This window comes from Ooceraea biroi, chromosome 3 (assembly GCF_003672135.1).
Source record: "Ooceraea biroi isolate clonal line C1 chromosome 3, Obir_v5.4, whole genome shotgun sequence".
NCBI classification, from domain to species: Eukaryota; Metazoa; Arthropoda; class Insecta; order Hymenoptera; family Formicidae; genus Ooceraea; species Ooceraea biroi.
Genome location: NC_039508.1, coordinates 13592671 through 13613993, shown reverse-complemented (window position 1 = coordinate 13613993; position 21323 = coordinate 13592671). Strand labels below are relative to the sequence as shown.

Genomic DNA, 21323 nt, shown 5'->3' with positions numbered 1-21323 from the left:
ATATAATATTAAAATCTAAGAAATAAATATAAATTAAATTAGGTAATTAACTTCGTAATGATACTAAAAATAATTTGAATAACTTGAAAATTTTATTTATTTAAATTAGAATATGTTAGGCAGGCTCATATTGTATTACACTAAAAATTCTTAAAAACTTTTTACGATCGTCTTTTGTCTTAAATTTTGGGATAAGAATATATATATATATATATATATATATATATATATATATAATTGGTAAGTTTTTCAAGCACTGTTACTCATGATTTTCCTTGCGCGATCAGAAAAATTAAGTTTACGAAAAGTGCAATAACGGAGAGATGCACATTGCTAATAAGTCACCGCAGCAGCAATAAATAACGAAACAACATGTACCGCCCCTTTGTTCCAGACGTTTAATCCTCCCGTTCCTCTCTCCCCATATAATTACGATTAAACCGGATCATGGCCCGGCAGACTGAGTTTCGCTCCGGGCCAACAAAAGAACGACTTCCATCGACGCGGACCCAGCGTGACGCTCACTCTTTACGACGCTCCCGAATAATGTGATTCTGGGGTATATAATTCCGCGCGCGGGTAGAAAAGCTCTCGCGGATTTGGCAACACTGTGATGCTCTGGGCGTCTCAGTAACACTCCACGGTGCGAAGGACGAGCGTCGAGCGTTTCACGACGGAGAAAAAGCGGGAGAGGTCTCGTTGGGAGAGGAAACGATGAGGGGCGGCACCCACGAGAGGCGAGACGGGAGGTGGTCGACGGAGACAGTGAGCGCGAGAGGGGAACGAGCTTAGTCACGTGATACTGTGGGGATACGAGGCAGTGGTAGGGGCATAGTGGGCGTGACTATTGATTTCCCCTTCGTCGCCACGTCGCCGCGGTTATATGTGAGACGAAGCACGCAAGCGTGAGCTTATAGGACAGAAGGAGATAGAGAGTGAGATCCGTGACGCTATACCGTGCGAATTTTGGCACGGTTCTTGAAAACTTCTCACTTCGCGGCATTTCGCGTATAACTTGCTGAATTCTCCACGCTGCCGATTGTATTGCATTACGGTGATGATAAAATGCGCAGGCTTGCCGTGTGCAAGAGAGGATAAAATACATTTTTTTCCACATACTAAATTTTGATTTTTCAAAGAGATGAATTTTACTTTTTATTATATGATTTTAAATATATCTTGAATCGCTCAAATTAAAATTTGGGTATTTTTTAAGTTAAGAATTGCGTAATATGATAAACAACATGGTAAGACACTATAACATCACTTGCGAGTATTTTACAAGAGAAATGATCTATCTATAGTTATACATTGACACGTACATATTTATTGACTACAACCAAATATCCATTATATGCGATAGTAGACCCTTATGTTATATATAATATTTTCTTATATCATGATATTATGATATTTTTTTAGTTAACACTATTAAAGTAACAATTATATGTTCAAATCCCCATTCAACATTAATTCAACATTCACACATATACAGAATAATTACATTTTATTTCTATATTTAATTTAATCTTTAAAACTGATTTTGCAGTTTTATATTTTTCATAAAAAATTATATTTGTGCCACTTGCATACAAACCACTTGAATACAATAATTACCTTACATAAGTTTTGTAAGTAATCATATCTCTCGAAAACTGTTCAAAAATCGCAATTAGTCGAAATGTGGAATGGTATTCAGGGGCATATTTTTTTTCATCACCAAACGTAGGTGTTACCCAACGTGGCAACTCAGACGCGAAAATTCTCTCGCGTCAAAACGCGAAAGCGTTAACGTTCAGCCGGTGAAGATTCGAGCGAGCTCCACTAACGACACCTCGCGACGTCAATTGCGCGCCCCCTCCTCCGTACCTCATGCCCCCGCCCTCGTTGGAAGGCAGTGACGCGGGGTGGTGTTAATGGGCGTATTCGCGGTTAACACCCTTAGTACCGACGTGGAGGGGACACGACTAGGTTCACCGACATGCGATGGAGTGTACCATGAGCGTGTATTTGTGATGCAGCGTAGTGGGGATAAGTTCGACTGAGAGGTGACGGGGAGGGCGCGTGAAGGCGCGAGCGAGACGGCCGCTGGCTCGAGCAGCGTCGGGAAAGGCGTCGAGTCCAACGCCGCTCGGATTGGCGCCGGAACGCCAATCCGGACTACGAGCGCTCATTATCGCCCCGACGACTGGTAGGGGGAAAGGTGCCGTGAGATTTCTCCCACCACCTCATCCGTCGTGCTGCTATCCAGTCTGCATTTCTGTCTCCGTTGCACTCACAGCGGCTCACCATCGGTGTCGACGGTTGGGGAAAGCCAACTCCCACCACTCTCGTAGACAGTTGTAGGGGAAGGGAGGAGGAGCCCCCGCACCGGACTCAGTCTTCGCGTCGCTGCCCTCCAGCATTCACGCCTCCCGCGTCCGTTCCGTGGCGCAGGCACACCGCGGTCTATATACACGGACGTGTACGCACGCACACGGCCACGCGGACCACCCGTATACACGCGGCCGCCGTCTCGTACACACCGCCCTGAATCCGGACGGGGACTTTAGCACACCAACACCTCCGCGGGAGGTGTGGGGGTGAGCCCCCAGAGGAGGTGTCAATCCTAGCGCTGCTCAGTGACCATCGCGGCGCCACCCAAGTAACACCTTTCGTCCGCTCTTCAGCCCCGACTGATCGTCGTCACCACCGTGTGGTCACCGCGAGTGGAAATAAACCACTCCTTTTTATCATTGCTCCGTCGTCGTCTCCGTTGGTCCACGCTTCCGTGTCGCGTACGTGCGCGTTCAACGACGTCTTACACCTCAAGCTGAACTGTCCTTTCATGAATCTGTTTCATGTAGCTCGTCGGACGATTAGCGGATGTCAGAAATTATCGTAAATTGTGAATTTAGTGTCCTGTTTTGAAGCACTTGAGAGAAGCACAGGGGAGAAGAGAGAGGACGCAGAGGATGACAAAAGCTCAACTTCAGGAATCTCTGCGAGCCAATCTGTGAGAAGTCAGTGATCAGTGATCATCAGATTTGACAGCTGTATAACTAAAAGTGACTCGCGGCTAGTGTCTCGAGAAAATGCGAGTGACTCTCATATTGAAAATCTACCGCGGAGCGTCATCATAGACGTCCGCTCGCGAGTGCTCGAACATCACGACGACACGGAGTGTCAAGTGTACAATCTCGCCACTGTTTGGTGAGGTGCAAGCGAAGGCATACGACTCGGTGATTTGCCGAATTCTCGCGGGTGACAATTCGGAAGTATAACGTTTCATGGTGGAGACGTGCTGAATCAGTCTGGATCAGTCCTGCCGGCAGGACCAACATCTGCATCGTAAGATGTCGACTGGACAACTCTTGGCGACACTCAGAGAGACTATCGTCGACGAGTTCCCGGAAATCCGCGCGAAAGAACGCGATCGTATCGAGGATCGCGATTCACGATCCTGAGCGCGATCGAAGAGTGCCTCTCTTTCGATCAGGACAAGTGTTCGTAAATATGAGGAGGAACGAGCGCGATCGTTGACCAAGAACGCACTCTTGAGCAGCAGCCTCCGTCCGACGGCTCGCGAGCGACAGCGTGCATTCCGGGTCGCGGACAGGAACGAAGAAGGGAAAGAGCAAGAGAGAAAGAGAGCACCATCCGCGCGCGAGGAGCAGCACCCGCAAGCAAGCAGGTTTGAGTCACTCGAAGAGGAATCTCGCGCGACTCGGCACCCACGCCCGTCTCGATGAGATTCGAACAAGACACGGCGTGCAGGGGTACCCACTGCGCCAGCACTCCGCAACCCTCCGCGCTGCAACAGCGATCACGGCCCGAGGAGGTGGTGGTGGAGGAGGAGGAGGACTCCTCCGCGAAGGACGTCGACGGTCAACGACGCAGACTTGGCATAGAATTGGAGGCTAACGTGGTCGAGGGTGCGAACACGGGGCCGCGTGCCGAGGCGGGGGGGCCTGGGATGGCGTACCCCGCGTCAGCGACGGCTCTGAATCAGCACTCGGCCTTCGCGAGCACGATCGCCGGCGGTACGCCGCCCACCAGCAACCCCAACGGCCACATCGGCGCCGGAACCGGACATTTACCGGCACCGGCGGCGCCGCGGCCGACGGACTTTAGCGTCTCATCGTTGCTGACCGCGGCCAGCACTCACCCACCCGGTATCTTGGGTGGTTCGTCGTCGCAAGGTAGCGGATCACCGCCACCCGGAGGACCCGGCAGCCCGGCCGCGGCGCCGGAAACTCCGCCACCCTTGTCTGCGAGTGGTCAGCAGCGCGACTTGTCGCATCCCTCTTCGGCGGTGGCGGCCGCAAGCTACTTCGGGGCTGCCGCCTTGGCGGCAGCTGGTTTCTACAATCCGGCGGGCCATCTACCGCCTACGAGCTCGCCAGGACCGACGGCAATAGCGGCGGTACATCATCTTCAGAGCAAGGGGATACTTACCGGTGCGCATCATCATCCGCACCTCAATCCGCACGGCCTCACGCCTCCAGGTGAGCAGACCGAGCGGGCTCTCCTCGCACGGCTGAAAACGCCGCGTGTGCGCGCGAACGATGATTCAGATAACTCGCCAATCGAATAAATTTGCCGGGAAAAGTCCGTTCGCAGCACGATTAGTCTCCGTCGATTTCCCATTTTCGACGGAAGTCTCGCGGCAGGAGTGTGTTTGCGTCGAGAAGAGTGCTCTTGCATTTAATTAATACGTATTCTCATCGCACGATGAGAAAGGGAGGAGACAGAAGGTGCTAGCGAATTTTACGAGCCGTACAACAACCGTACGAGCTAAACTGCAAACAAACTTGTTGCGTGCTGGCGCGAGGTAAAGCCGGCGGTGCTTATTTCGGCTACAGCCCGCGGGATACACGGTATAGTTACCGACGCGAGTATCGGGCAGATCGCTGGCTTGTTTTATGGACACGTTCGCTTTCCTCGGTTTTCGCGAACGTATCATTTTCTGCGGCTTCATTCCGAGTCGCACCTACACTTCGCCTCTAGTTTTTGTCGTCTCGCCCACGAAACGCCAAACAAGCTACATGAGGACTATCCTTAGACTCGACAGACATTTCTTGCACTCTCCAGTGCAACTTTTCGTGCCTATCTGATAAACAGTCGGAGCTGCTTGATGTCGTGCGCTCAAATAGCAATTCGCGCGATCTCGAGTTTTCTCACCAGTCGCAAATCGACGGAATGATCGCTCGACATTTTGAGAAATTCACAAATGCGCGAGTACACCTTGTTGTTCTGGCGCGATGCCATTGTCGCCACCGGAAGCGTGCTCGTTTTTTCGGAAGGACACGTTTGTGACGCGCGCGCGCTGGAAGTCTCTCGTTTGTCACTCATGTCGCCGTTTCGTTGCGGGCCTTACGCAACATCCTGATCGCGCACGGCCTGGCATGCACACGTCAAACCGCACGAGTGCAGCACGGAGGAAGAACGACGAAATGAAATATTGCGCATTTCATTCGCGCGCTCCCCGAAGGCCACAACATTTTCGAGTTCTCGCTTTTCGCAGCGAACGGTTTCTTTCTCCTTATGGTACTGCGCAGTAATTAGATGCATCTTACGAACGTCGGCCATTGTTTTCGCCTGACGATAAAGCAACGCAGGCTGTCCTTATTGATATTAAATGTCGTTAATTAGAGACGGTTTATTAGCTTGTTTGCCAAGTCGATCGGTGCCATTGCAAAGATTAACACTACTGCCACCGTATGCCGATTGCGCGACCAATCGCGCCCGTTAATTGTTTTTTCAATGATATCTATCCCCTACATGCCCGATGTCGCGGGAAGTGTCGCCAGTGTCCTGGATTTATCTGTTGTTTCCAATGGGCGAATTTCGAGGAGGAGTCATCGGAGTCGTGACCGTGATAGCATTATGACACGTCGTAACTGCGTCATAACAGAGGATCTTCTGGAATGGGAATATTCCGACAATAATTCGCGAATATTCTGCGAAAGTCATAAGACAGATCTTGGAGACCAAGAGATATTCCGATAACTTGACGTTGTTTTTTTGCCTTGAATATGTTTTTACTTAAAAACTCAGAGCACAATGAGTCACGAACATTGAACATTCTCCTATCAAGCGTAATTAACTTATTGTTATAACACCGCTGGATAGAGTTCTCTCTAAAATTCTCCTGTTTTTGCAATTTGACGTGAAAACGGATATCGTTTCCCGCGCGAGTTGGGATTGGCATGGTTTCTTTAGCTTCCGGAAGAGTTCTCGTCCCGGGAACGTTATCCACTTCGGTATCCGCGAATTGACGCGAAAAAAATTCTGGTTCGCAGCCGATCAATGATCACAATAGCGCACAAATGGCGATAACATCGAGAACGCGGCGCGGCTCTAACGCAGTCGACAGAAAAATGCACTCAGTTATACGTCGGCAATACATTATGACTTGGGCAGCGATAATGTAATCGATCTGGCATATCTCCGGCGCTAAATGAGCAGGGCGATGCGAACGGTGAACGATGGAACGCGGCTTGGTTCCTCGACATTATTTTCAGAACGCATTGTCTTGTATGCGTTTTCCAGCCAACGAGTGTATTCGTGTTATTCGCAAAGAACATGACGCCGAATATTTCGGAGCATCTCAAAAAGAGATTTGATTCATTCAGAAATTTTCGAGGTGTCCTTTCGTGACAAATTTGAAGAATTCTTGAAAAATCCTTTCTTTACCTGTACAAAGAAAAAGCGAGGAGCCTTTGTTTTCTCGCTTTTGTACGTGCGTATGCGTGTGCATGTCATGTCAATGTGCACAATGTAGCAATAGGATTGGAGAATGCAGTGCGTGAGGTATCATTTGCTTTTTACTTTGCGGCGGCAATAACAGCGGGATACCATCTGCAAATGTCGTGCCAGGTGCGTGAAAAAAAGAATCGGAGGAACGATTTCCAGAGCCGACAACGTGCTCATCGCTCGTCGTCTTATCTGACATCGCATTATTACGCGCGTCCACCTCATCCGCTACAACTAGTTATTCCCTTCGTTAGGCTAAATGATGAATTAATTCCCGACGCCGGTAGACACGCGTTACTTCGCCGCCGCTAGACGGCTCCCGCGGGTACAGACAGCTCTTTTCTTTATAATTACTTGTATAATATATACTTGCATTATACAGCTTGATATCACATTTATCTCTCGAAAATTTTTCCGGAGAACGGAAAACTAAGTATTACGTGTGGAAACGTTTAAATTGACGTGTTTGAAAATCATTTTTCTTTAATTCTGAAATGTCCCGAATGTTTTCTTTTCTTGGTGAGATCTAAAATTAATTCTAAAACTTAACAATTGTTTTCAACTACTGCAAGTGTAAACAATGTGAAAGGAGATTGATTAACTAATCAAAAATTAATTCAACAAAACTTCATTTCTGTATATGCGTTTTCGATATCGCAATTACATCAATTGTTAGAGTTTGCCGGTTCGTCATCCAGCTCTCGCAAAATCGATCCTTAGTGGCAAAAATCGACAGAGAGGAGATCTTATAATGTTCAACAGTTCAAGATACGGGACGAACTATATATACGAATACTCGTCGCACCAAATAACACTACTGATAGTGAACAGAACCACACTCGTTACAAGTTATAACTGCACTTTTCCGCTCGCGATTGACAATAATTACTCGTACGCCGCGCGTTATCTGATTGTGAACTTTCGACACGGTTTGTTCAGGACTTTCTTTCTCGGCCAGGACTGGCCGAGTTTGGCAAAGACCTCACCGGGTCTAGACAAAGAAATTCGACTGGAAAATCTGGCCTATCGCGGCTCGCGAAATAGTCACGAGATCTCAATTTATCAGCGACTGATATCGACGGGCAGACTCGTACCGGAGGCAATCGCGGATCGCAGTCGCGAGGGCGTTCGGCAAACGTTCGCTTATTTTCTGAAAGTAACAAGCGCTTTCACGTGGATAAAGCGTGTTACATGAAACAACTGTTAATCGGCCTATGATTTGTACAGTTTCTCCATCTTCATCCGTGTAGCCATGATGATTCCCGAATTGACGCAACACCGTTGCATCGACGACGGATGATCGTGATGTCTAATCGTCGCGAGCCAGAATACAACGGCAACGACGAACGATCCGTCATTGTTACCGTTTCTCACTCCCGTGATTTCTCGCGGCGCGCGCGCGACGCTCATCCTCTTCCTCTTTTCTAGCCGGGCTCGCGGCCAACTGACCATAAAGTAGCGGTGATTAATCTTGCCAAGGGCATGTGGCCGACGTTCCTTGCATTCGAAATTCGGAACGTGCAGTCGCGTGTACGTGCGCGCGTAACCCGTGTATCCCGAAGCAGTGAGCAGAAAACCAACGCCATGGCAAGGAGGGAAAAAAAGGAGCGAAAAGTGTAAAACGCGGAATGGGGCGTACGTTTTTTAAATTTCTGCCAGGCAGACGGAGCGATGATCTTGACGAAGAAATGGAAATCGCTTTGCAGACGCGCTCGGTCGGACAGAGATCGAATTCTGGAGGCTGAAATAAAATTAACGTCACACGCATACACGCGCGTACAGACACGCGTGCACAGTCTCTGTCGTTGCGGAGAGAAAATGACTCGTAGATGATTGGTCGCGTCAATTTGCTGTACGTTTCGGTTAGACACACGCATAAAAAAAAGCGCACGAGCAGTCGCGAAATCGCTGCTCGTAAAACGATGGAAATTCGGATGTGATCGTAGTGCGATTAAATACGCGGCATTGTTGTGTCTTGTTGTTGGCAATTGTATTAAGGTATTGTGCGGCGCAGAAATCGCGTTCGGTAAATCGAAAATCCGCGTTCTGCACTTTATTGGGGACTGTATGCCGCTGCTTGTTTATAATTTTCAATAATATATTACTTGTGCAGCGCGCAGACCGCGCGCGCGACCGTTGATAAATTGGTGGCAATGAAGCAATGTATTTTCAACACACAGTGCTCGATCGCGGTCCTTCCAATCGCGAGGGAGTTATTAAATTCGCCGCGCGTTTGTAACAGCGATCAAAGTTTTGCGTCATGCGTAATTAATAAGTCGAAAAAAAAGTATAAAAATCACACCCGCGACGGGTAAATCGTACCAAAACCGTACCGAAATCGGAGTGACTCGTTTGTTGTACCATACCCTAGGCCTGAAGTAGAACCCGGAGCTTCTCTAATATTATCTTCAGTTTATCTTACCCGAGCACAACGAGTAATTTTATATGTCGCAACCTGGATGTGTGCGCTTCAAGGTTGCACACTTTGCGCTAATTAATGTTTCCGCTCTCGTTAAAATTGAGGCAGAGTTCGGCAAAAGCCCGGCGGGAAGAATGTTGCGCCGGAACCGCCGGCAATATAATGAATATGCAATCCGACGCGGTCGAGGAGCGACACAGGGATCAATAAAAAAAAGGAAACGGAGAACGAGAGGAGTGGCTTAATCCACTGTTTCAACTGCTGCCGCTGTTTCAACAGGAATCTCACACTTGCGTCATATCCGAAGTTTCATTCACTTTTGATAAGAAATAACGGTCGGCGTTATATAAATGTCGCGGTACACACGAGCGGCTGGTGCCGACCGGCGAAACAGTATCAGCGGACACTTTTTTTTCGCGATACCGCAATCATTGTAAACAATCGTCTCATTCCGCTCGGTTTGGTCGTTTTTAGCACTCCGCGCGCTCCGTTCGTCGCGCGTACACCCACGTGAAAAAATATAACGTGCCACGTTAAAAAGCGCCGCGGTTAAATAACGCGCGGATCCGTCGCGCGTCGGAGCGGGCATTTCCGGTTACTGGTACGCGAATAAAAATCAAAATACGTCGAGCACACATGCGTAAGTGCTCGATAAAATTCGATTCGGCCGCGTCGGGTGGATTCGGGGCCCGGGATGCGTGTTTGATAAACGAACGAAATGCCGGAAGTTTCGCAGCTCACTAAGCGCACCTGTGCTCGTTAATACGGTGGATTTTCGCAAAAATCCTCCGATCTTCTGAACGCATTAAATGCGCGAAAATGCGTCCAAGAGTTCCATCGACGAGACGTTTTGCGCCATCGGTTTTTTACCGCTTGACGAAAGTCCGCACGACGCGATACCGCGACGTATCGTATTTATAGCTGTAAACGCAGGCAAACGGAGATATGTTTCGCGGTTGGTCTAATGCATCGCGAATGACAACGAGAAACAACGATATTTGGAAAAAAAATATTTCAAACAACGACGGAAAAAAAGGGCAAGACGCAAAGTCTCGCGTCTGAAGTAAGTGGTCTTGCAAATCTGTTATAAGAGGCACGCGGTATATTATTATCGACTTAGTGCTTGTAGCTTTACTCTAGTATTATATCCACATCACTGTCTTTACACAGATGCAAATACACCGCGCTTGACGCGAACAACAAATACGACCGTATGCAAACAAATTTCTCTTGAGCCACGCATCACGCAATTATTCATCTGCCGTACGCTGCGCGTCTCGTACTGGCTGAATTTTTGTTAAATACTGGCTTTATTTTGTTAAAATATACTCGCGCCCGCTTGATAGACGCGTACGTGAAAATCATTCTAATGTTTATTACAGAGAAATATAAAAAAAGAGAGTTGCGCGCGTAAAATCGTTGTGCCTAGAGCTGCGTATTGTTACATTTTACCGTTTTATTGCACCACAAAGTAACACATGTTTAACGCACGCGTAAATTATTGTTACGACTGTAATTTGAGATATATATTACTGTCGCGAGAGCACGACTCGCAAAAAAGATGTTATATAATATCGCGTTGTTTTTGCGTGGAGTTTATTAACGAATGCTGCTCTCTTTACATAAATAAACGCAAAAAGTGCATTTTTTATTGTTTCTATAAACAGATGCATGTATTTATGAGTATTATGCGATTATGCATCGTCGCATAAATTATATGCGACAAAATTTGTTTAGAAAGTACAAAACTTCAGAGAATACAATATTCGTGTTTTTACATGCAGGTTTTGAATTTTCTTCACGAATTTTATAAATCATGCTGGAAATAGTCATATAATGTATTATATTAGTCCAATTTGCTATAGAAATGTGTAAAGTAGCCTTGATTTTAACGGAAATCAGACATCAAGACAACATCACGCAGTGAATCCATTTAGTGCATTAGTGCTAGTGTTAATAACGGAGATAAAACTGTTAGATGCATTTAAATAATTGATTTAATTGGTACGCAGTTTTTTCATGAAAAATGATACGATAGAAAAATCGTGTTACAGTAGATTATATTTTCCTTCATGCCTTTAATAACGCTAATTAAAATACGCGTGAAAAAAGAATGTAACTGAAGATCGATATAAAGATAATAGTTATCGAGTTAAGGATTGCGTCGGAGATTTGCTGCGGTAACAATCATGAAGTCATTACGCGATAACAGGTTTTCCATTTTTTTCGGTTTGTAGATGGTAATTGATTGAAAAGGAAAGGCACTACCGGGAGCCGTATCTATGTCGTTAACTATTAACTGCATCATTACTCATAACATTTATGGACGGCGATTCACATTAATCATTCTCACTAACTTGACATTATAGCGAGCGCGATAGTGTTATTTAACCGACTAATGCAACTTCGTTCTCATGAAAACCGCCGCTGATCTGTTTGACATAAAACAAGTGTGAAACAAGAAACCTCCGGTTTTTGCGCGGTTGCAAACTTTGTGGCACGCTTCCCGTTGCGATTTTGCTTGATAATACGCTTCGAGTACTGCATACAAAAACCGAGAGAGTTTAGCGACTTAGACTCAAGTTAACAGGATTAATTACACAAGAATAACTCGTGGCGCATTATTAAATTCTAAATGTAGGTAAATCCCTCTTTGTTCTATCCAGTTGCAACTTACAAGGCTGTCGTTGCATTCAGAGTGTCAACGTGCAATAATCGATTGCTGAATACGACAAAATTACCAGATATACGTAAATCATCTCTTGATCCTCGTGTGGACGCGTCAGGTCTATTTTTAGAGACGCATCTCTGACGCAAGAATGTCTGCAGTTATTCGTGGCCACTCTTTGCAATTTCCCTAAAGACGCCCTTTTTAAATCGCGCGATGAGGATAGGGAGGAAAAGAAGACGATGAAGTTTCTAACTCGGAGCAGGGTCAGGTAAAGGGAGACGGTATCGGCGATATCGAGGGGAAGCGTGGAGAAGAATCCGCAACTTTCCTTCGGGGGGGTTGCCATCGCGAACTGCCAGGTGATTCACCCTCGCGAACTTTGAGCAGCTGTCTTTCATTCGTTTATCCGTCGCCGATCTTCGGCGTTTGCGTTGTGGATCGCCGGGTGATTACCGGCTTGCATCTTGCATTTACGCGGAATAGCGCGACCAGATGTTGCACGTCGCCCATACCGCTGATACCGATTTTCGATTTACCGTCCGCGATCGTAATCCTTTCGATCGCACACGCGGCAGATTAAATTGATCCTACCGAAAGATATCGTAGCAATAATTGTCAGATATACATCCACTGACCTTTTCATACGCTATCTTAATGACATAATCTTAAAGGGAAATTTGTAATGTTCTGCGATACTAATTCGAGGGGATACTCGACAATGTTTCAGGCCTTGGTCTGGGCCCGCACACACCAGAAGAGGCCGCCGTCCTGGCGGCGGCCGCGGCGGCGTTACACCATCATCATCAAGGCCCCGGTGGTCCAGCGATGAGGCCGTTGAGGCCACCGCTGCCACCGGGGATGCTACATACGTCGCCGCATCCCCTGGCCACCCATCATCCCCTTACGGCGCCGCATCATCCCCTCGTGCCGCCTCATCATCCAGAGGAGGACGGTGTCGTCGATGACCCTAAGGTTACGCTCGAAGGCAAAGAGCTCTGGGAGAAATTCCACAAGCTCGGGACGGAAATGGTCATCACGAAAAGTGGCCGGTAAGTGTTAGCGTCACTATTCTCTCTTGACATCGTTACCATGATTACGATCTTTTGTCGTTAATTGAACAAGAGAGGCAACCGAAAAGCGGAGCAATCAGGATGCCGATTCTACCAAGTTTCATCGCACACGCTCGTGTGCAACGCGAATAGCTGAAGCGTCCTTTGGACTTTGAAGTCCCCATTGACGGCCGGGTACGTTATCGGAGGCAACGGTTAGACGGAGTTTGGTTCGGCATGAATATAACCGACGTTTGTGAGTCAGATCTATGTTAAACGGCGATAGGCAATTTGCGAAATTTCGCGTCACTTCCCGCGTGCGTCCCGGTTGCGAGCAAAGTTATTTTTACCGTTGACCGTCAGAGATAACGAATCAAAATACGCACGTAATAGTTCCTCATATTTCTATCAATTACTTTTCTTTTGAATAAAGATTCAAAAGCCTGTTTCATACTCGGCAACGTGATTATCTATGCTGGTTGCGAGGCAGAATTTTATTGTCGACTGATATGATCGCGAATAAAAACTCTCGAACGAGCGTAGGGCCTCAAATAAACGCGAGAAAAGATCTCATGCGGGTCGTCTCGAGGAACTTATTCATCAACGTTCGCAAACGCGCGATACGGAGCCCTTAGCCCTCCGGGGATGCCAAATTAAATATAGCCTCTCTAAATGTCTGCATTGAGATAAAATCGTAATTAATTTAAAAAAGTTATGTAATTAATTTCAATACAATTATGTGCATATCACACACATGTACAGATTCCGAAAAATTTGACATCAAATCTTGATCAAGTTGCAAACTTATTCATTCTGATTCCGGCTGGATACAGGGAGAACCTCATAATTCGCGAAATGGCGACATATTGATTTCATTATCCGTAGGTGCCATGAGAAGAACGCGTCACCGGCGGGCAGTTTTATTACACGCGAATTTACGCGTGCACCCTCGACGAACTTTTACTTTTCATTATTGCGCGCGCAACCCCCGCAGTCTCTGCACGTGTACAAGGGGGTGTGCATCGCGCGGCGTTTCCCCGATGGTGTGCTGGTAGCGCCCATCGTAAAAAGACGTCACTATAAAAGTCGTCGGGTCCCTTCGTCGAGCGATTGAAACTTCTCATCGCTACCACTCTCGATGCACCCTCTCGCGCTCTCGCTTACCCTCGAGGCTTTCTCCTCTTTCTTCACAGCGCGATGTCTCAACCTCGCTCTGTTTCGCGAAGTCACGATCGTTCGAAGATGGATACTATCGTACTGTTCGTACAGCAAAGAGAGTCGAGCCCGATGTGGTAGGCGGCGAGCGAGCAAAGTGTCCGGGAAAAGAGGGGGAGAGACGGGGGAACGGAGAAAACGATGAGGCAAGTTCTTCCATGGCGATAACCGAGCTGCCGGCGAGCGAGCAGGTATATTGGTTCTGAATGGAGGCGACGGCGAACTGTAATAGCTGAGAATAGAGCACGCGCTCGCGCGACGAAAGGGTGAGCATATACGTTTGCATATTTCATGTGCGACGCGTACAGGTGCTAAAGCGCGCGCTCGCGCTTGCACGCGCGTGCGTGTGTATGGGATTAATGCCAGCCACACCGATATTGCATCTCGTCGTGCTATTCGCGCGCGTGTGTGTGGGCGTAGCAGCCGGATTAAATCTTGTATTTCTTGCCTGTACTTCATTTTCGATCTCGCGATCGCGCGCTTGTCGCGTACCGCGTTTGCCCTTCTAATTTGCGTCATTAGGGTTGCGACGTAGGGATACAGGGATGTAGGGGAGACGTAAGGATTGCTTTAGCGTCGCGGGATTCGTGATAGCACGGTTAAAGTGTTTATTGGTGTTGATTAGCAGCACGGTTTTGCAAGAGGAATATTTCACGTAAATCTGTTTCATATTAAATATTCAAACTGCCGTTGCAAGGAACACGTGCAAATCTCATAAATTAAACAATTAATGTAATAAGAAGTAATTAAAGTTGCATAAAATTCGAAACGGTTTGATACCCATAACAGTATTATTGATTGATTATTCTCTACATCTAGACATGACATTGTCAGTCAAGTTATCGGTGTTTATATTAACGTAACAAGACAGCTTACAATAGAATGATACGCTTATCGTATACCATCTTTCAATCTCAGCAACGTCTTTGATAAATGCATGCTGTTTAGTGTACGACAAATAATCAATCGTGATATTTAGTAACTCAATTTGTAGCATCTGGAGTAAGTTGAATACACGAGGAAATGGTTGTGACTTAAGAGCATGATTAATTCGTATGCGTAATGAATCAAAAGACATATAATGATCCATTATCGAAATATAATAATAATTGTAATCCTTCTCTCTTGTGCGCGCGTTAGCTGTTCTGCATCTGAAATGTATTCGACGTTTCAGGTCTTAAAAACAACGATAAACCCCACTATAGCACGGACATTCGCACGAAGAAAATTAACATGGCAACAATGTTAATTTATTACAGTACACGTACATTCGTCAGTCTTGAAAGTTTAGAGCTGACATTATAATTCAGTTTCGAGGATTGCCTCTATATGTGTATTTCAAAGATAAGCTGTAATTGAAGTAGCAAATAAAACAATGTATACTCACTGATCGCGTAAAAGAAACTGATTAAATAATTGAATAAATAAATATAAAAGATCCACCGTTTTCATCGGAATTTACAGTTGATACGTAAACAGGACTACTGACGTTTACCGTCACACAAAACGGACGAATGACGGTAAAGAAAAGGTTCAATCAGGATTGCTGAAGTGGCTAGCATTTACTGTTCTTATCAGGAGTGAACGATGACTGGTCCGATCGATTTAAGATCGTGGCACTCGCGATTCGAGCGGAGTGGCGTTAGCGCGCACCCACAGCCAATCGATCGCAATCGCGAAAACCGGCCGCGTTCTAAATCAATCTCCATCGATAAATAATAACCGTCAGGCCTCCTCCTCCTTTCCTTCCCTCCTCCTCCGTAATATCCGTCCGCTCGCGATCGGGTTTCAGCAAAACGCCGAGCGAGCAAGCGAGCGAACGCGCCGCGCCATGTCGGGCCCCTGTAACGGCCGATCATCGATAATTATACGCGTGGAAATTATGCCGGGGGGCCGGGGGCCCGCGCGTCCGACCCCGCGCTCGAACCCCGTCCGGTGGTCTACGTCTCAATACGGCGTACGCGTTTGACACGTTCGCCACACCACACGCAAAGCGCATTTACACTTGGGGCGCGCGTGATCCACTAGAGACGTCTCCCGGCCCCTTTCCCTTCTCTCATCCTCCTCCTTTCTCACCCGCAGCATCTCATCGTATATGCTGCATACACGTGTGCTTGCGTCTTACAGGGTGTCTCAGAGGACGCGCGAAACGTAGGTAGAAATTCAACGCCGATGTTTCGCAAACTTTTGACGGTAAACCATCTCGATTGACGCAGCTTTCTATTTGCGATGTTAAGTGATTAATACAAGACAAATAAAAATTCTCATCGAGGATGGAAATATTGGGAAAAACATTTCTATAGTGTCAAAGCTTAATTTGTTATAATTCCATAAATCCATAAAGTCACACCTTTTTTGTGAATGCTACAGAGCCTCATTTGTTACTGCGCATTTTTGATAGTTTTCGTGGTATCCTGTGGACACTCGTACATACGCGTGAGACGCATTGTAGATGCACGTAACAGCGAGCACGTATTGCCAGAGGGGGTGTGCGGGGTGGGGCCGGAAACAGGTGAGGGGAGGGAGAGCCTTAAGTATAGGGCTGCCTTAACGATGTTTGTTTTATACATTGGCAGCCTCTTCCCGAACCTGTAATCTTTCTAAACGAGATATTACCCGGACCCGTTGCGATACAGAAACCCCTTGGCCGAATGGGCCGTGCGGTGCGCGCCCGAGAAGCTCCCCTCGCTCCAGCAAAGAAGAGAGAGACCGAACGAGAAACGAACGGGACTGAAGAGAGGGAAGGAAGAATCGAAGGGAGGGAGAATGAGGTTTGGGCGCAGAATTTTCGCCGTGGTCGTGTTCGTTGCCCTCCGGACGAGCGCCATGAAGAGGAGGCAGGGGAGCGTTAGGTCCCTAGGGCCCGAAATTGCCTCCCCTCCGCTTCCGACTACCTCCAAATTGCCGGCCATTCACGAGTTTCACGTACGAGCGCTCGCACACATATAAGCGAACGCGTGCGCGCGTGCTCGCTCGCTCGCTCGTCACGACGCTGAATTAAAAGAGGGCGCCGATTAAAACGAGATCGCACGGAATCCATTGGCGTCCGCGCCGACGAAATCTGCGGTTCTCGAGCACGACCTCGAGGGGAACGACCCAGCGTAACGAGATGTGCCTGACAGCTTTGATTCCTCCGGATTTCTAAATCAAATAAGCGCTAGCGAGAGCCCGGGCAAACAGAACGCGAGCCGTCAGAAAGAACGTGGACCCGTGAAATCTTATGTAATCGGCTAAACGAATTTCATCTTCGTCACTTTCAGTTTCTTGGCCAACGTTGACGCGAGTCGTCGTTTCATGACATTTTAAACATCTTGTGAAACACGCGTGTACCCTCGCCAGGTGCTTTTTATTTCCTTAAAGAGAATCATAAGACAAAAAGACACTGTGTGTGGTGTCTTGAAATTTAAGCATGTACGAATTACAGAATATTGCCCGCAGGTACATATCGTATTATATGATGCTTAATTGGGCGCACTAATATTAGAGATATAAACGATATAAGCTCGCCTGTGTGTGTGCTGGTTACAGACGTGCGATGCGAATGCAGTCTGCGATCGACTCGTCTCGCGGGCTTCGCGTGACGCTAATAAGAAAGTAGTCTCTCGTGCCGGAATATTGAAACCGACAGTTCGTAACGCCGAGACGACGTTTCGGTTTCGTTCCGTTTCTAAGCGAGACGTGTGAGAGGTGAGGAATCGAGCGCGTAGATAACCGGGCTCTTTCACCTTACAAAATACTGGCCTTGCTTTACACCCTTTTGGATCACTCCTCTCTCTCTCTCTCTCTCTCTCTCTTTCTTTCTGGGTCACGCTCTTTAAGAGCGATGATATCTGCGCGAGACGACTTTAAGCCTTCTCACGTTCCGCTAGTTTTTCCGCCTGCGAAGTATCGCGTGGTTTTACGCTTTACGCTCTGGCGAAAGTCAGCTCAGGATCTCGCGATTCCCGAGACGTTTCAAAAAAAAAGGAAAAAGAGTAGAGAAAAGTAAGCGCGCAACCATGCGCATTGCGAGAGGGTTGATTTAAGATCGCCGCGGCCACCGGTTTTGGAGATTTGAGGTGTAACGCGCGATAAAAAAAGTAAAAAAAAAAAGGAAAAGAGCTAAAAAGAGGAGGGAGGCGAAAGAAAGCGAAAACGCACGTTCGCAGGGGCATTAGCGCAACGTGTATTCGCATTCGAAACCTATAATCTTTCCGTGCCAGTTAAACGATAGTTGTCCCGTGCATTCCGCGCGGCCGGTAATTACACAAATCAAGAGGGGCATGGCGTGGGGGAGGGGGTACTGGCGGGGGAATAATCGCCGCATTCTTGCATCACCGCTCATAAATATTAGCCAAAGCGTCAATTCATTACCGCGCTCGTATGTGCCGCGGGCACTTTGTCTCCAACGGCTCTATATATTGGCTCCCTGGCACCTTTCCCTCGCGCGGCCTTGCCTGCCCGCGCGCGAAACGTCGTCGTCTCGCAGAAAGAGCGACGCGAACGCGTAATTTCAGGGCGTTTCATTCACGACGCGATGCGTAACGACAGGTTGTCCCGCGCTCGCGGCTGATCTTCTCGCGACTTTATATGAGAAACAAAAAGGGAAGAAGGGAAAAATGAACGGTGTCCCTCCTAGCGGCCCTTGTCGCGTCGACGCTCGCTCGCCGGTCGACAGGCTCCTCGTGTCCCCCGACTGTTCGCGCTCGTCCCATCTCGTCTTCGCTCTTCCCGCATCCTCTTGTAATTAATTCCTTTTTCTCTGCTTTCGTGCACGATCGGTTCTGTATTTCTCTCTTCTTTTTCTTTTTTTTTTGATACACGTTGCTTTTGTTGTTTTTTATTGAATTAAGTCTTTATCGGGTCGATTTCAAAATCAAACTAGGCGTATCCCATCCGCTCGCTCGTTCATCTAATCTCTCCCAGCTCTTCGCTTGCTTCGTTCACGTTTTTCCCTTTTTTTCTCTCTCTCTCCTTCTTGTACTTCTCTTTCTGCCGGCTTTGTTTTTTTCATTTTATTCAAACACGAATGTCCTTATCTTCGACGGCACTTCGCGGCGTGTTTCAAGGCTACAAAAGCCCGTACACGCGATTACGAGATAGCGCATCGCGTCGTATCGCTTCGCACGCGAAGCTGTTTCGCGCGTGCGACGCGATGCTTGAGAGAGTGCTGAACCCGCGCTTTAAAATGATTTTCCTTGCTCGTGAGCTTCCAGCTATCCGTGAAAACCCGCACTTTTCACACCACGTGGCATTTAACGATCGACGCGAAACTCGACGCGTGTCAGTCGCATGCAAGTCACGCACCCATATTGATTGAATTTTCATCGTCGAGTTTTACCATCCGATAATTAAACTTTTCGTGAAATTAAAACGCTTTTAAGCATAGGGTTACTGATTTTTTCATAAATAAAAATATAGGAGTAAAGAACATTGTTATATTTAGGTTTATTACATAACTGATGCCTAATTATTAAAAATCTGTTTTTATATTTTTGAATATATTCTTATTGAATACCGATTGTCTCCATTTTTCTTTTTCTCTTCATTTGTATCTATTGTTAAAATTGCTATCGTTCAGTATTATTTAAATCTTCGAAACCTACTTTTAAACGGACATTTCCTGACAAATCATGAGCGTGCAAAAATTAATGCTTAAAATTAGCAGTCAATGCCGCAAACAAACTGGAAGGTTATTGCGAATGTATTAGGCATGCGGCGGGATAATGAGGCGTTAAATACGTTGCGTTGTCACAGCGATAAGTCTGCGCAATTTACCGATAAAGCGCGACATTTTACCTACCGGTCTCGTCATCCATCACGGATGCGCAGATAGCAGTTAATCGCGATTCGCTAGTGCGCGGCGGTTTTCAGGACACTTCGCAATAAGAAAAAAAAAAGGAAAAAAGAAACGCAGGCGAGGTCTCGAGGATTCTGGCGACCGTCCATAAATCTCCGTCGCAGGACGTTGCATCAAACTACCGCGCGGGACAGTTATTTATCGTATCAGTGGTATTATGCCGTCTGCGTTGGGACGCGTCGCCTTTAAGGTCGCGCCGCGAGTATGCACGGTGCGTGATGAACACCGGAATAATGCAAATCGCGCGGAATCACGAGACGCTCATACGGGTGCGGAAGCGCATCGACAGGCAACGCGGACGCGAGACGCGAGACGCCGGTCGCGATAAATCGGCGCCGCACTAAGGACAATCGCGAGGAGCTCCGTCCTGGGAAGCACCGTGAACGAATGTGCATCAACGAAAATTCATCCGTGCAGATTCACCCTTGCGAGAGATTCACATCTCCGAACGTGGCGGACAATCGACGCGCCCACGAGGCGATGCATTTGAGTATCAATGCGCATCAATGTGCACTCGATACGCTACCAACAGTGAATCCACCGTGTGATGTAACTGCGGCCGCGTTACACGTCATGTAACAATCCGTAAAAGCGCACGCTGATAACGCAAGTTACGGCCGCGGAAGCCTTGATCGACCGCGCTGATCAGCGCTGCCGCGCGTATTGATGCCCTCGGCGCGTTATCGAGCCGCCTGGAAGCTGCGCGATCGGATAGACGTTATCGGATCGGATTCCGCGCGAATATATTAATTTAAAATCGCCGCTGCGCTTCGCCGAGCGCGCACGTCGGCGGGATTAATCCCGCGATTGCGATCTGACGCGCGCACGTCTCGAACAGGTGCGAGAGCTTTATTATCCGTCAAGTAGAGGAAGAGAGAGTGCGCGCGTTACCTTATTATATCCTTCCCGCGATACGTCGAGATCGTTTCCTTCGACGTACCTGAACTCTGCGAGACACGTCGAGAGCGGAGCCGCTCTCAAATTTGCCGGGGTATATCGGTTTATATCGGTGGATCGAAAGATCGACCGTCTGCCTGTCTTTGATGTCGCCGATAAAAATGACCGATGGCCAGTCGGTGCAAAGCGCGAGGCGGCACCGTTCGCGTTCGCGAGAGACGAAACCGCAAGCGGAACGCGATAATTTGGCAAATCGGCCGTATTATCGGCGATGACGAGGTTCGACGAGGAAACGGAGAATTGCTGATTAGACGCGTAGCCACGTGCAGATCGGCTCGGGTTCGCGATAAAACGCGTAACGTTATCGGTCCTTGAACACGACACGCGCGTCCATGAAGTGTCTAATTAAGCGCTTCGCGACACATTTCCTCCTCGCGTCGCGCTTCGTGTCCGCTTCTCGACCCGCGGTACGTGTTGTATCCGCTCGTTCGCCAC

At 47.6% G+C, this 21323-nt stretch overlaps 1 protein-coding gene across 5 annotated transcripts in view; it reads left to right on the top strand.

Annotated features, from left to right (window-relative positions):
* The first annotated feature begins 2384 nt into the window (after positions 1 to 2384).
* LOC105278717 (optomotor-blind protein) overlaps positions 2385 to 21323 on the top strand; it is an 86048-nt gene continuing 67109 nt past the window's right edge. For all 5 annotated transcript variants that reach the window (XM_026968235.1, XM_026968233.1, XM_026968234.1 and 2 more), the window contains exons 1-2: positions 2385 to 4487; positions 12556 to 12877. In XM_026968235.1, the coding sequence (XP_026824036.1) occupies positions 3728 to 4487; positions 12556 to 12877 (1082 nt within the window). In that variant the 5' untranslated portion in view covers positions 2385 to 3727. The remainder of the gene's footprint in view (positions 4488 to 12555; positions 12878 to 21323) is intronic.